The 15,799-nt window shown below is 42.1% G+C and overlaps 1 protein-coding gene across 1 annotated transcript; it reads left to right on the forward strand.

Moving 5' to 3' along the window:
* The first annotated feature begins 13,962 nt into the window (after positions 1–13,962).
* On the forward strand, positions 13,963–15,582 carry LOC100381450 (uncharacterized). The gene has a single exon (NM_001174288.1). It carries the CDS (start codon positions 13,995–13,997, stop codon positions 15,399–15,401), a length of 1,407 nt encoding a protein of 468 aa, NP_001167759.1. The 5' UTR covers positions 13,963–13,994; the 3' UTR covers positions 15,402–15,582.
* The last annotated feature ends 217 nt before the right edge of the window (positions 15,583–15,799 follow it).

The raw sequence follows: 15,799 nt of genomic DNA on the forward strand, positions 1-15,799 counted from the left end.
CTTTAGCTAACGTTTTCCACACAGCTTCGGAAATGTACCCACAAAACATTACATGCATGAGCCTCTCCATAATTATGTGGAAGTCATGGCTCTTCAGTCCATTCATCTTCATTGTCTTCAAGTTCACAGATCTTCTAAAACCAGCAGCATAACCATCGGGGAATTTAATATCCTTCATCCACTTCATCACTTCTTTCCGTTGCTTAGATTTCAGACAATAGTCAGCTTTTGGTTTGCCTCCATTTTCTCTAAGCACTTGGGTTGGACGATCACATATCACTGCTAAGTCCATGCGTGCCTTGTCATTGTCTTTCGTTTTATCAGGGGAAATCCATGTATGTATTTATGAGGGCTTGGCAAAAGTTACTCTCTTGATGCATGACATCGATGTTGTGTATCAAAATCAATGACTTAGCATAAGGAAGCTCCCACAAGCCACATATGTGAGTCTAGTTATGCTCCTCACCAAAACCTTGATACCTTTTCCCACTCTCGTCTAGGACAAGTTTCATATGCTCTTCTGTAATTTCTATCCCACTAGATCGCTTGGGCGGTCCCTTCGTGACGATGGTGCCCTTCCTAAATTCCTTTCTCTGCCTTCTGAAGGGGTGATTGAAAGGTAGAAAACATCGATGGCAATCAAAGTAACATATCTTGCCACCAGCACTAAGACGAAAACAATCTGTATCTTTAGCACAATAAGGACACGTCAATCTACCATGCACGCTCCATCCAGAGAAAATACCATACGCCATAAAATCATGAACTGAGAACAGATATGCAACACGAAGATTGAATTTCTGCTTCGTGAAGCAGTCATAGGCTTCCACACCTTGTCATAGCTTCTTTAACTCTTCAATCAGTGGTTGAAGCATCACATTGAGGCATACGCCAGGATGCTCAGGCCCAGGTATAACAAGACATAGGAATATAAACTCATATTTTATGCAAAGAGCAGGTGGAAGGTTGTACGGTATGGCAATGACAGGCCAACATGAATACGACGCAGCGGTCATATTGAACGGCGTGAAACCATCAGTTGCCAAGCCGATACGAACGTTTCTTGCATAGCTGGCAAAATCTAGATCAAATTTGTCAAGAGTCTTCCATGCATCACCATCTGACGAGTGCACCATTAACCCATCTTGTCTGTCCGTACAATCTTTATGCCACCTCATGTGTATAGAGGTCTTCCTCGAGAGAAACAAACGTTTCACTCTAGGAGTGAGAGGCATGTACCGAAGCTGTTTATGTGCAACCTTTGTCACCACCTTCTCCCCATCTTCATTTACAAGCTCCACGTACCTCGACTTCCCACATTTTAAGCATTTCTGTTCTCTGCCATGTTCCTTCAAAAAAAACATACAGTTGTCCTGACAAACATCAATCTTCTCATACTCCATACCAAGACCTTCAAGCAATTTCTTGGACTGGTACATGTCTTTGGGCATCTTGTGACCCGTAGGAAGAACCTCTCTAATCAAATCCACAAGCTCCTTGTAACAATTAATTGAGAATGCAAACTTGGACTTGATTGACATCAGCCGGGTCACGAATTCGAGGACGGTCACGTCAGTGTGCCCGTGAAGAGGCTCTTCTGACACTTTGAGTAGGTCGAAGAACTTTTGAACCTCCGGTGTAGGTGAATCATGATGATCTGGTGCCAGTTCAGGCTGCAGATCCTCAAGCATCTGGTCCATCCTATCAACATCATCTTCACCGTCATCAACTTCTACTTCTGCTGCTCGTTCAAGGCGTGACTCCCCGTGGAGATACCAGACCTTATAGCCTGGCACAAAACTATGCGAGCACAGGTGTAGTGTGACCTGCCTCTTGGTGTGGCTCGTCATATTTCTACATTTATTGCATGGACACCTAATATTATCTATTTGTGACAAAGCAACTACATGGTCCAGAAACATCTGCGTCTTGGCAAACCATTCACTTGTGTGACACCCACCCTTCTTGAAACCCTCATACATCCAATCACGTCTATCACCCATTATTGTGGCTGTGTGTACGAGTAAGAAGTGTGTGTGTGTGAGACATTCATGTTTCTAAACGTCACACATACATCTATAGATGAGTAGTTAAACTATATATATACATAACATAACTTCATCACATTAACATGATTAATACTTGCATAACATCAAATTCATTAAATAATAATATTTGAAATAACTACTATTTGTATAACACATCACATTCACCATCTAATTCATTAACTAATAACATTAAACAACACATTTTATATTTGCAACATAAAATTAAAAATAGAAACTACAATGTATAAAGTCATATGAAGACTACTAACACTATTAATTAACAAATTTAAACAAACTCTAATCACATAACAGTTAACTCTCGTCGGCCACAAAAAACCGACAAAAATAAAACATTACAATATAAAAAATATATCTCGCTTTGCGCGGACGGCGGTGGTGGACGACGACGGTGGACAACAGTGATGGACGACGTCGATGTGGGGAGGCCGCGGCTACCGTGGACGGCGGCGGGCGACGGCGGTGGGCGGGCACGCGGCCGTGAGCAGACGACGGCGGTCGTGGTCGGGTTGGTCGGCGGTGGGCCTCGGCGGGCGCGGGGCATGCGCGGGGTGGCGGCCGTGGGCGGACGCGGGTCGAGCGCGGGGTGGCATGGGTGGCGGCTACCGGCGACGTGGGGCGGGTGTGGGGCGCGGGCGGCACGGCGGCATGCGCGACGCGGCTTCGGTAGAGAAAGGTAGAAGAAAGAGGAAGATAGAAGAAAGGGGCTCCCCGGCGTCGGTTATTTCGAATAACTCCCGTCGGCCAGGCGGCGCGGCCGACTGGAGTTACTTAATCGCCGTCGGCTAGGGTTGGGCCGACGAGAGTTAATTAATCCCCGTCGGCTACGTTGACTGGCCGACGGGAATTAAGTTAGCCGACGGAGATGCTTTTGATTGCTGTAGTGAGCAACATTAAGCATGATATGACTATCTAAAAGATTATCATGTGAGCAAGATAACATATCGTATTTTTCATTAAGAGCAAGTTTCTCAAGATTTAGCAATTCTACTTGACTCTTAAGCATGGCATTTTTAATTTTAAGTTGAGAAACACAATATAAAACATCATTACTGTTTCTTTGCTCAACTAAAACCAAATCATACAGTTGGACCAAATCATCATGAGAGCACCTTAGTTCCTCATGTTCTTTGGTCGTCTTCTCCAGGCGGTTGTTTCTCCTGATGACTGTCTCCTCCGGCCTGAGAAGCGTCTCACATTGTTCTTTGTTTCTTCTCAACAACTTCATCAATATTATCTTGTCTCCTTTGTTGAGATTGGTGTAGAACTAGCGAATTTCTTCTTCTCCCACATCCTTTGTCTCATTTTCCCTGTAATCATCATTAGCGGAAGAAATACGGGAAAATGTACCTTGTGATGATGTAGATTCATCCTCACTATCATCGTGTTTCTCCTCATCGTCGCTTTCGTCTCCACTATCATTATTAGCAACAAGACACTTAAACCTAGTGGGAGACGAACCCGTCGGTGAAGTGGACTCATCGTTTGGTTGCCATCGTTCCTGTTCTTCTCCCTTGGACAAGTTAGTACCACAAGCAATAAAGGGCAATGCATATGGACTTAAAATATTTTAACTTAATTCTAGTCCACAGATCATGAGCATCAACAAATAAATCACTATCAGTAGTAATGATGGCAAAATAAGCATTTCTAGAAAGAGGGTCAACTAAGATGTTGCGAGCATGATGATTGAGAGATAAACATATCAGTTCTATTTTAGAAGGGTTTTCACTAATATCAGAGGGTAAAATACTTCTACTAAAAATCTGTCTCAAATCAGGATCAATATTCTTCAAGGCATTATAAATAGAGATAGACTAAGATTTATAATTTCAACAATTGCCTAGAAGAAGTTCTAGTGTTACCTCTTGTGACGACATCGTCATCTCCGAATGGCTAAGCCCACACTAGAGAGGCCTAGCTCTGATACCAATTGAAAGTTACATTTGCCTAGGAACATGATCTAGATGTTGTCTAGAGGGGGGTGAATAAGCGAATAAAAATCATCACTTAAAACTAGAAATTCTTACTCTACTCGAAGACTAGATCGTAGTGGAATGAAATGCACTTTGAGTAGGTCACATCAGAAATGAAGTTCCTGTCTCAAAATACCATGCACTTCAAAGATAGCTTATACCATAGATAAGTATTGAAGTGCAAGTATAAAAACAAACAAGACAGAGAGATAACACACAACACAGAGCAGAGCACACATACACATGGATTTATCCCGAGGTTCGACCAAGCCTGAAATGCTTGCCTAGTCCTTGTTAGAGTTAGCCACACCTTGGATTGGAGTCTATTTCGACTCCTTCCTCAGTTTGCTCAGATATATCAATGTGATAGATAAAGCCTTCCACTATGTTGATGATGGTTACAACGATGTCGCGACCCACGTTTGGGGAGACCACTGTCGCCTGAGTTATGATGGAGATAGTTGGGATCCAGTCGTAGTTTTTGCTGTGCATCATTTTCCTTGAGCACGAACGATGTAGACACCCGAGTAGCATTTGCTACAACACTGAGACATCATTTACATTGAAACTCATCTTGCTTCAGAGCATGGATTCGTGCCTGAACAATTTCTTGAATTGCCTTTTTTGTGGAAGAGTGTCACACCCTGGTTCTAGGGGTCCAAAACCCGGGCGTGAGATAATCACCAAGTGTGCTGGGACCAAGTCTCACACATATGATGACTCATGGTACAGAAACGAATGTCACATCATTTATATATAACAGAGTTCTGTACAAAAATAATTAAATAATTACATCATGCGAAGACAATGATCCAACAACACAAAGTTGACTGGGTGATGACGGCCTAGACCACTGACGAACTCATCACAACATCCTTCACGCGCCTCATCCAGTGGTACCTGTCCTTGACCTGGAGGGAATGTGAGTATAGCAAGGGTGAGCTCACATACGTTCATCGCTCAACAAGTTGTGGGGAATAATGTGCATGAACTCACCAAAGGTGGGAGCTCATGTGAAGTGTAAGGCTTACCAAAGGAGATGGTTAAAGCTGAGCATTGCTTTTAGAGTTGGTCAAAATTTTATTAGCAGTTACTAAGTATAAGTAGATATCAACCTAAATAAGTAAGAGATCAAATTAATAACAACACCCACAATGCAATGCATATGACAAAATTAAGTTTAGTTCCATAAATTAATCATGCGAGAGTCCTGAGCTGCTCATGACCGCGAGCATGACTGATATACCGGTTTTACACTCCGCAGAGGTTGCGCCCTATACCCACAAGTTGTGTATCCCGTCTAGCTAGGGTTAGCTAGACCCTTAGACACTTCTAAGGTGAATGGCTAGGGATCCACTACGAGTCCTTTACAAAGTTCCACTAGCTTCAGAAAACCCACTACAGTTTCTTGGAAGGGCAATGTAGGAATCCCTCGTTCGAAAAGCCATCGCAGCATGATCGACCCGAGAACCTCCCTATACGCAACTCCCCTACTGCCCTTGCCCCTTTCGGGTAAGGTAGTCCTCCACTAGCTTTCCTAATTAGTCAGCTAAGGGCGTCCCATTCCACCCTTGTGGTAGCACATGTTTCTCAAGTTAAGCTCCATGTTCCAATTAACACAATGATCTTTTCATGAACAATAATTAAAACAACAGTATAATTGGAACATGATCATAATGTAATATTAATCCCAAAACCAGATAGAGCAATAGCATAACTACCCAAAAGTTTAGTGGTAGACAAGGTGTGAGATAAACAAGTCTAGGGAAACCTATTAGGTCCCATCAGATTAACCTGAGCATGTCACAGTTATTAACAGGAACATTATTGGGTAAAGAAAAGTGATCAAGGGCACAACTTGCCTTGCACTTGAGGTTTCAGGTACCAGGGTGATCTTCAGATTCTCGTGACCTCGCTACTATTCATAGCAATACAAACAAACATACTATAGGCAAAATTAACATCACACCAAACATAAGCACAAACTACATATAATATTTTATGCATCGTAACGAGATCCTAGGTTCGAGAACCACTAAATTTGGAGTTACAGTTAAAGAATTGTGATTTTTTGAGTAATTTAGGTGTTAAACATAAAACAAAATGAGTGTTATTTTTATAACTAAGTTACATAGTAAAATAAGGTTACTAACTGATAGACAATATTAACATGAGTCTAATGCAATTGGAATGGATCAATTCGGAGCTAGAATGAGGTAAATATTAATTTTACAAGTTCTTGGATTTATTTTCATATACATTAACCTATTTTCGGATTTAATTCATAATTATATCAGATTGTTGGACTGCGATCACTAATATCACAAAGATCAGGGGCTGTTTTATAAATTTCTAGGCCACAAATGAAATTAACCTGTACTGGCTGCGGACGACGGGTTGATTTAAATAAAGCCTGAGGGCTCTTATGCAAAGTTGGCTCGGTATAGGGGTACGTGCAGTTTTCAGCTATTGGATCTTGCATCAAGGGCCACGGTTAGATCAGGTTACCAGGGAACCAGTGCACAATGTGGACCACCCAATCAGAGCGCGCCATGCCAAGATCTAACTGGAGCCCATGGATTGCCATCCGGCGTATGGTTTTACACGCCGAAGGGGTACCCTCCCGCCTAATCATAACCGCACGTTGTGCAATCAACGATCCTGAGTTGTTCTTCCCCAACAACACCGACCAGGTGGCGGCGCGCTGCCCCCGCATGGCGAGGTCTCACCGGCGATTGGCAGACTAGTGCCCAAGTGCCTGAATCCGACATCCAATATAGAAACAAGGAGAGGAGACCATTACGAACATGATAGAGGGATTTCTCACCCGAGGATGGCAGCGCGGGGCTCCGGTCCACGCACCGGCACGTTTCTGCCATGATTCTCGTCCTTCGACGAGCACGCCATGAATTCTGGCCGCCCAATCCACATGGTGAAGTTACAGACTCATGCAGTGCGCCCGAACGACCGCCTCAGTTCACGTTCCAAGGCTCCCATGCGCCACACATGATCTTGTCCACGGCGGCCGCACATCTCTCACACTCTCCCCTCCCAACACGGTAGCGCGAGGCACCCGACCCGAATGCATCTGGTCGATGGCACACGGTCGCAAGGAGGGCGGGGATAGTGATGGCCGAAGGGGCCGCGACCCGGCCTTTATAGTGCGGCGGCCGATTCCGAGCGGAGCTCGACCAGCCGGCCACGAAAACGCAGCCGCGATTATCGCCTGGCTAAGCAACAGACAGAGGAAAGGGATAAGTCTGATGAGATGGCCCCATGTGTTGGTGACACCGGGTGGGCGCGAGGGCCCACAACGCAGTGTCCCTGGTGGTACGCGCGCGAGGACGCATGGGCTGGATGGTGCGCTGGCGAACGGTCCCACCTGACAGGGACTCAGTGAAAAATGAACACGGAAACGGAAAGGGGGAAGGTGGGCTGTGCAGGAGGAATAAGTAGGGAATTGGGCCGGTCGCAGGGTGGAGACGACCCATGGCGCACACGTAACCCTTTTCTTCTTATTTTCTTTTAAATTTCAGTTTTGTTTTTCTAGTTTTCAAATTTTGATTTCAAGTTCAAATTCAACCTTGGTTTTGGAAATTCAACTTTACAGTTAAATGCACAGTACAAAAATCCAACATAATGCAAAGTATATCTATCTATTTATTTATTATTCCTATTTCTTTAAATAAAAATTCTTCAAACTTATAATAAATTCACATCATTAAATAACTAAATATCTTCTTCATTTAATTTCCCATGTCATTTATGTAGGAAAACCATTTTATTTTAAACCCTTCTTAGAAATTAATATCAATCATTTACTTTAGGATAATATTCCTTTTATGTTTACCTCCAATTCCATGTTTCTCATATATTTATTTTAGCAAAAAGTAAATATTTTCAAATGTGAAATTTTAATTGAAAAAATATATAATTTAAATCTTTAGGGGATTTATCCTACTGTATAGTCCCACAAAATATTAATTTAATTCATGTGATGATTATCTGTTTAGTCAATCCTATATTAGGAAACCATTTATTTAAATCTTACAGTAGTTTCCCCAAAAGAATTTTGGGGTGCTACAGAGAGCTATGATCTTATAGGTCAATCTCTTTGTATGCCCCTTCAGGCTTGGATTTTGGCGAATCTTGATGTCTGGATGTTCTGCTTGCTCATTTTAGTTGAGCTATGATGATCCAGTTGTTAATGTTCAGCCATCATTCTTTTGCATGAACATGCTAAGATAACTCACCATGTTGAAATACTGCAAACAGAATAGCCAAAGGTAAAGAAACATGTGTGCGCCTTGTGACACTATGTTTCTTGAAAGGATGGGGATGTTGTCTCAAGCGGGTAAATTGGCGTTTATGGAAAAATCTTGCACAATTCAAAGAAGCGGATTATAATAAAGGTTACACGGATTTGTCCATAACTTATGCACGTATGTGTAATTTATGCAGAGATCTGTGTAGGTTACACAAACAGTCAATAGAAAGCTCAAAAGATTACACTTGCGCTCCAACTCGTGTTCAAACAAAACTTAGAGATGTGTGTATGGAGGAGTTTATTAGCAAGCCAACGAAGCACCTTTACTCAAAATAGATACAATCAAGTAGATCGAAAGTGAAGCACAAATCAAGTAAAAAACTCAAGAGAAATTAAAACAAAGTGAAGACACAATAATTTATTTCCCAAAGTTTGGTATCTTTAAAGGAAAGATTTACTGATAGAGTTCTAATTCCAGGATTTCACTAGGTCCTCAATTACCATCTGGTAACTTAGTCATAGATGGATACACATAGATCTTATTTCTAAAAGATAGGGATGGGAGGAACTTGGTGTTATACCTTCTAGACTGATGTTGAAGGTGGCGTTGGCTATTGCAGTGGTGTCTGGTGATGGTACGTTGTTGTCGTGTCTGTTCATCTCCTCCATTTCCCTGTCTAAGATTAGGAGTATGCTCGTCGTTGCTCGGTGCAAGAGGAGCATTAGGTTCAACGAGAAACCACGGGTAGGGCTATTCCGGTCACTAGAGAAGCGTGAGGTGATTGAGACCTCTTGGTGTGTTGCAGCTAGGGTTTAGTGGAGACATGAAGTAATTATTTCCATATCGGCTCTAGTTGCGTTTATGTAGCTCTTCTCATGATCGGGGACCACAACTAGGAAACTGTTTGCCCTAGATCGGGGCACAAATCTGAAGGAGGGAAGAAAGGGGATATATTCAAATTCGTTATTTGATGAAGCAGAGAACATCTATAAGATTCTTCCTTTTTTCTCTGTTTCCTTGTTCTTTACCTTTTTTAGGTTCCACCCTCTGATAAGTTTACATATCAAGATCAATGCATTATAATGACCAATTAAGTGTCACCAAACTCATTGACTATAGCATGCTCACCTGCCTTAGAATGAAATAGGTTTGTACACAGTTGTTTCTATAGCCCCTTGATCTAGAAGCATATGATTTCCTTTAATCTCATGTCGACTACATGCTATTCATGATGGGTGGAAGGCCTTTTATGAGCGGATCCACTATCATCTGCTGGGTTATGATATGCTCAGCTTTAATGGTTGGATCTTAGATTTTCTCCTTAACATTATAGCACTTAAATGTCAATGAATTTGGCAGCAACACTTGACTTGTTGTAGGAGTAATATATTGTTGGCTCATTATCACAATTTATTGTCAGTGGTATTTCTATGTCATCAACCACTCTTAATCCGAGTCCAAATTTTGTTACCCACATCATTTGTCCATTTGCCTCATATGTTGCCATAAACTCAACGTACATTGTCCACGATGCAATGAATGTCTGTTTGCAACTCTTCCAAGAAAAAAATCCCATAGTATGTGTGAAAATATATCCAGAAGTGTTAAGACACATCATGTTTTAACGACAAAAGTTGATATAAACAAGGTTCCTTTGAAAACTCTACACTTTCCCCACATACTTGAGGATAGATTGTCACCAATCACTAAAAGGGGGGAGATTCCAAGCATCTAGGCCCCTAGTTTAGTTTTGATGATTAATGACACCATAAGGTTAATATGACTAACATGTATTTTGCAAAAACAAGATAAGTTAGGTCAAAATAATGGAAGATGATTGGGCTTATGTGGTATTCATGTCGTATTGATACAAATCAATTACCAATTTTTAAAGAATGATCGAGATGTTTAAGGACTTGCTAGTTATAAGTGTCAATGGACTTGTTGGCCGCTTAGAGTTGTGATAGGACCTTATTTTCCTTTGGACATACTATCAAAAGGGGCATAAAATGAGTAGCTTTAATTATGCCTAATTAGGTGTGGTGATACACACTTATTAAAACTAGTGCTAGGTAAACGCATGAGAAGTTTGAAACAAAATCTAACTCAAAAAATGAACAAAACAAATGAGTTGGTAGTACTGTAGTAGCACCAGATATGAGCCACTAAACACGAGTGTGCCCTATTGCATTGAGTGTAGCACTAGTGTGTTTAGTGTGCATTAGATATGTCACCTAGAGAGATTGTAGAGTTGGCCTTATACACTTTGTACTCACTATATGTGTCTGGTGTAGCACCAAACAGAGCATCTAAAGGGCTTGCAGAATTGGCCTTAGATACTTTATACTCACAGGATGTGTCTAGTGTACCAATGAATAGGGTACTCAAAGAGGTTGTAAACTATATTTGAGAGGCCGAGTATTCACTGAATGTGTTGTGCCACCAAATATGGCACTAGATATGGTACTCAAAGAGGTTTTCAAGTGTGCGGTCGAGAGTTGTACTCATAGGACGTGTTTGTTGTGGCATCGGTGAGCACCGTATACTAGTATAGTAATGACTAGTTTTAGAAACTAGCCATTCGGAAGGCAGCATATGTGTCTAGTGCGGAGAGTTGGTACGCACAAGATGCCTGGTGCACTCGACTGGGCTGAGTTGGTCTGTAATGCCTAGTTCCTTTTCTTGTAGCTATTTTATCCCCCAACTTGGTCGTATGAGATTTCTTATCATTTCAATTATTGAAGGATCCATTTAAGAGCAAGGAAGAGCCTTTGCCTAGTAGATTGTGTGCATTCATCATTATCATTAGACTTAGTCAAATCAAGTGAGAGTTGATGCTTGTTATTCTTGGTGATCTATATCATCTATACAAGTTGTTGGTGATCTAAAGTTTGATGATCATCGAAGAGTTTGTGGGTGACCCAACTCAAGTGTATGTACACAGTTGTGATCGGTTAACCATGATGGAGAGACGAAGAACTAGCTCATAGAGAGCACTTGGTCCTTAAGAAAACCAAAGGGGAGTGTGCTGACTCTCTGATACCATGACAAAACATCAAGGTGTTCATAATTCTTTCTTAATTAATAATTTATATTTGAGAAATTTTTAAGTATTTACATTACTAGAATTATCATCCTAGTATAGAATTGGAACATAGTGTGCATATATTTTTATCACACTACTAGGAATAAGGGGTGAAATTAGGCTTGATTGTTGGTTTGAATTTAAGCAAGAAAATTTAGAGAAACCCAATTTACTCTCCTCTTGAGCATCGTGATCCTTTCATAATAAACTATTACACATCAGTTTTAAATTTCTTACTTTGTTGTTGATCTAATTCACCCTTATATGCATTAAATCGGTATTTTAAATCTTTGATCTTTTCAAAGATATTTTGGAAACTCTCGTAATCTCTATTTTTAAAATCACTTTATACTTTATTTTAGAAAGATCAATTAAAATAGATTTTTAGAAAGCTTTTTATGCTCTAATTTTAAATTATCATTTTAAAACTATGTTGAATCAAGTTTTGAATTTTAAAAGATAGAAAAACAACGTTTGAAATTTTTAATCTAAAATTTAATCATATTTTGAGCTTATATTTAGAATATATTTTAAAATTATTTTGAGAACTTAGATGTTTTGACTACATACTCAAGGACGTGTTTGACATGGCTCTCCTCCACTCTAGAGCAGCTCTACTCTAAAACTCTAGGTGGAGCAACTCTTTTTCAAAGTCTAGATTACTCTTTCTCATAATCAGTGGTGGGAAATTTATTCAAACTACATGTCTAGTTTGCTTTTCTAAAAATTTTGGAACAGCAAATCTCAAAACTATATGAAGTCTGCAACTCTAGAGTTAGGATGTTTGGCTGGCTCTAGCTAGCTTGTCCTTAGAGTTTTGCTCTGGAACCATACCAAACACCCCTAATTCTACCATAGCCGTGAAGTTTGAGCTCCCCAAAATAGTCATTAAGTTATTTCTATACCGTCTAGGGAAGGTAGGGGTGTTGGTATATGACATAAATACACGGTTTCCTTATGATTTGTAGGGGTGGGAATTAGGATCTAAGAATTAGGCTCTTGTAAGTTAGGGGTGTTGGCTTAACTTCCGACCGTTTTTAACTAACTTCTAAGATTTAGGCTCTTGTAAGTTATGAAGTTTCTTGTAGTGACAGTAAGCAAATGACATCAACATAGTTTGCGGAAGTCTATCAACTCTTCAAAATTGTTATTTTGTTGTTGTGATGATAGCATCATGACTTAATGAAATGATACCTTAATGGTGAATGGAGCCGATCAACCTTGTGAGTTGGCGAAATAACTCAACTATATCTACTACTATAACTATCATTATAACAGTACTATCAATTTCAATTAATTTAGTAAAACTGGAATCTTTATGTGAAATATTGTGACCGACTGCGTCCTTGTGGTAGTCTGGTAAACAACATTGCTTGTGTCTCATGTTGACACACTTATAACGTGTTTGGTTTGAAGAATGAGATAGTCCATCATCTTCTCACTACTCACTTTTTTGTTTAGTTTGTGGAATGTAATAAGTTGATCCATCACTATTTCATTACTTATAGGCTAATAATTAGTAATAATATGAGAAGTGGGTTCATTTCACCAAATTGGTAGAATGGACTTATAATACACCACTTTATTTAGAATGGATTGATTCTTCAAACCAAACACCCCTTAGAGATTGTTGGTTTGAGCTGTAACTTTTAGTCTTTCGGTTCAAAAGCTGGCTTTTTTTTGGTTGTTGGCTTTTTGTTATTGATTTTTGTACTATATTTTTTAAATTTCTCAGCACACCGAAAGAAAACCTCATCTCAGCTTGTTTTTTAGCTTTTAGGTTATTTTCTCGGAAGCCAGCTTTTCAACGTTTCAAAAGCCAGCTCAACTGTTGAGCTGATTGTTTCACGTTTGTGCTGGCAGAAGCTAACAAAAAGTTAAAAGAAACAGACCCTAAATATAGTAAGCAATCAAGAATCAACCCATAGTTTTATTAGAATTTTTTTTTTTGACTCAGCTATCCTCAAAGTGGTTTAAGTATGTTGTTATTCATCCGACTAGCAGTTTGACTGGTCAAATCGATTCCAATGGTTGAGACATAGTTTTGTATCAAGAAACGAATTTGAAAATTTGGATTCAAAGGATTTACCAATTAATGATCAATACAAACTTAGATATGTTTTGGCCAACGTGAAAGGCAAGGGCGCATTGCAACATTTTGTATTGGTAGCTAGACAGGATAACCGTAGTAGCAGGAGACTAAAAATGGCTGCTAATCAAGACTTGCCTAAATGGTAATGTGGTAGCTAAAGGATGCCAATAAATACACTACATTTTTGTTCCAAAAACAACAAATATTCGACTAATCATTGGCAAATAGATATGCATTGAATTTTCTTTTGCCACACCCACACAAAATTTTGTTTGAAGGCTTTCTAGTGGTCATTGGCAATTGGGCCCATCTTGATCGCACAAAAGAATGACCTGCTGCTCAGTGACTTGTGGCAAGAAGTTATCAGAATATGTTTTTCACGGCTTCAAATCTCATTAGATTTGTCTTCTTTTGTACCTAAATTTCTTCTATATAAAGGGGCAGGGGGACCTGCTCCCACTCACTCACAAGCAGTGACGGATCGTATCGTAGTACTAGTAGTATCGCATGATGGCGAGGAGGGACAGGAGGTCAGGGGTGAGATTCATCGAGGACGGTAGGGACCGGAGCCTCACGTTCTTCAAGAGGCGGTCCGGGCTCTTCAAGGCGGCGTCCGACCTGTCCACCCTCACCGGCGCGAGGGTGGCGGTGGTGCTGGAGTCCGAGAGCGGGAGGTTCTCCTCCTTCGGCACCCCGGAGGCCAGCCCCATAGTGGACGCTTTCCTTCTCGGGAGCGCGCCGACGGACCTTGACACCAGCGAAGCAGACAAGGCTTCCATCACCAACCTGCAGAACGAGGTGTTCCAGCTGGAGAAAGACAAGGCCATGGAGGACAAGCGGAGGAAGGAGAGCCTGGCGCGGTCCAGCAGGAAGGTCCAGCAGGCCTCGAAGGTGGCCAGGTATGTTTACGGCAGCGTAGACGATCTTGACGCCACCGAGCTCTTCGAGATGTACCGTGAGCTATCGCGGGTGCAGCAAGAGATCAGCGATCGCTTGCCGACGACCTTGCTCCACGACGCGAGCAAAGCAGACGCCGGTGGTGGCCGTGGCCGTCTTAGAGACCCGTCGCTGCTGCGGCCCACTTGGTGGCGTGCAAGTGCAATGCCATTGCCGCCCCTGCAACAAGCTGCGACGCCACCGACGAAGTGTCCTCCATGGGCTCCCTCGCAGGCTCGCTTCCAGTTCCAGCAACATCCATGGGCGGCGTCATCCACGTCTCCTCCCGCTGTGCTGCCAAGGTCATCTGGCTCCCCGCTTCCGAGCTCGGCGATCCTCCCGTCACCGCTGGCGCCGCAGAATCCGTCCTTCTTGCGACATCATCACCCTCTGGCACCGCATACCACCCCTCCCACATCGGCCGGCGTGCAATTCCAAGCACCCAGGACGCCGGCACCTACGGAAGCCCAGAACCCTTACACCTACTACATCCGTGGGATCGACATCATCAGTGGTAACAGCTCGCACCCGTCGTCACTATCGCCTGTCATGCCGTCGTCTTCACCGACGCCCCACCAGCAGCCGTCGTCGTTGCGAGCTCCACCGTCAGATGATTCGTCTCCTCTATCTTTGTCGCCGCGAGTTTCATACCCGCTGCACGTAGGGTCGCCGTACCACCAACAGCTTCCTTTGAGTGCGCAGAATCACAACTCCGTGCAGCAGCCGCCGCCGCCGCCTGAGAGCTGTGCACATGTTGTTGGCTCACCTCTGATCGTCCATTCTCACCAAGTGTTCTACAGCAACTTGTCACCTGACCTAAATGCTGAGCTGGGAAGCGTCGATGATGGTGGAGCTGGAGCCACCCATGCTGACGGTGGACTTGGTTTGTCTAGCCCTCAGCAAAGTGATGGCTTCGACGGGGTGACGCCCAACAAGTCCTTCTCTGCAGGACAAAGCTCTGGATCTGGATGGTGGTGATGCAGGAGTCAATAATAATCTTGGCGGCCTCAGCTTCCCTTCTTAATTCGTACTAGCTAGCTAGCTAGTCCGTGCAGGAATTGTTGTGATTGGTTTTGTCGTTTTCAGTGATTTCAGTTAGCAAGTTAGCTTATAGCCTTATAGCTTGTCATTAGGCAAGTAACAACTGAGGTTTACTATTATTGGGTCATCGAGTCAGACTTGTTGTTTATTTGGGCACTGATGTATGTGTGTATGGGTGTGCTGAGGACCCAACTCTTGAAGTTTGTTTCACGAGTTCGATCCTTATAACATCTATATGCAATGCTTTTGAAATCTTCCATGTTGTTGAATTAATTAATTAATGAAGGAGTATGTTGTTGGGTTGAAAAATGAAAGTATATTGTTTACACAAGTCA

This window comes from Zea mays, chromosome 8, assembly GCF_902167145.1.
Source record: "Zea mays cultivar B73 chromosome 8, Zm-B73-REFERENCE-NAM-5.0, whole genome shotgun sequence".
NCBI lineage: Eukaryota > Viridiplantae > Streptophyta > Magnoliopsida > Poales > Poaceae > Zea > Zea mays.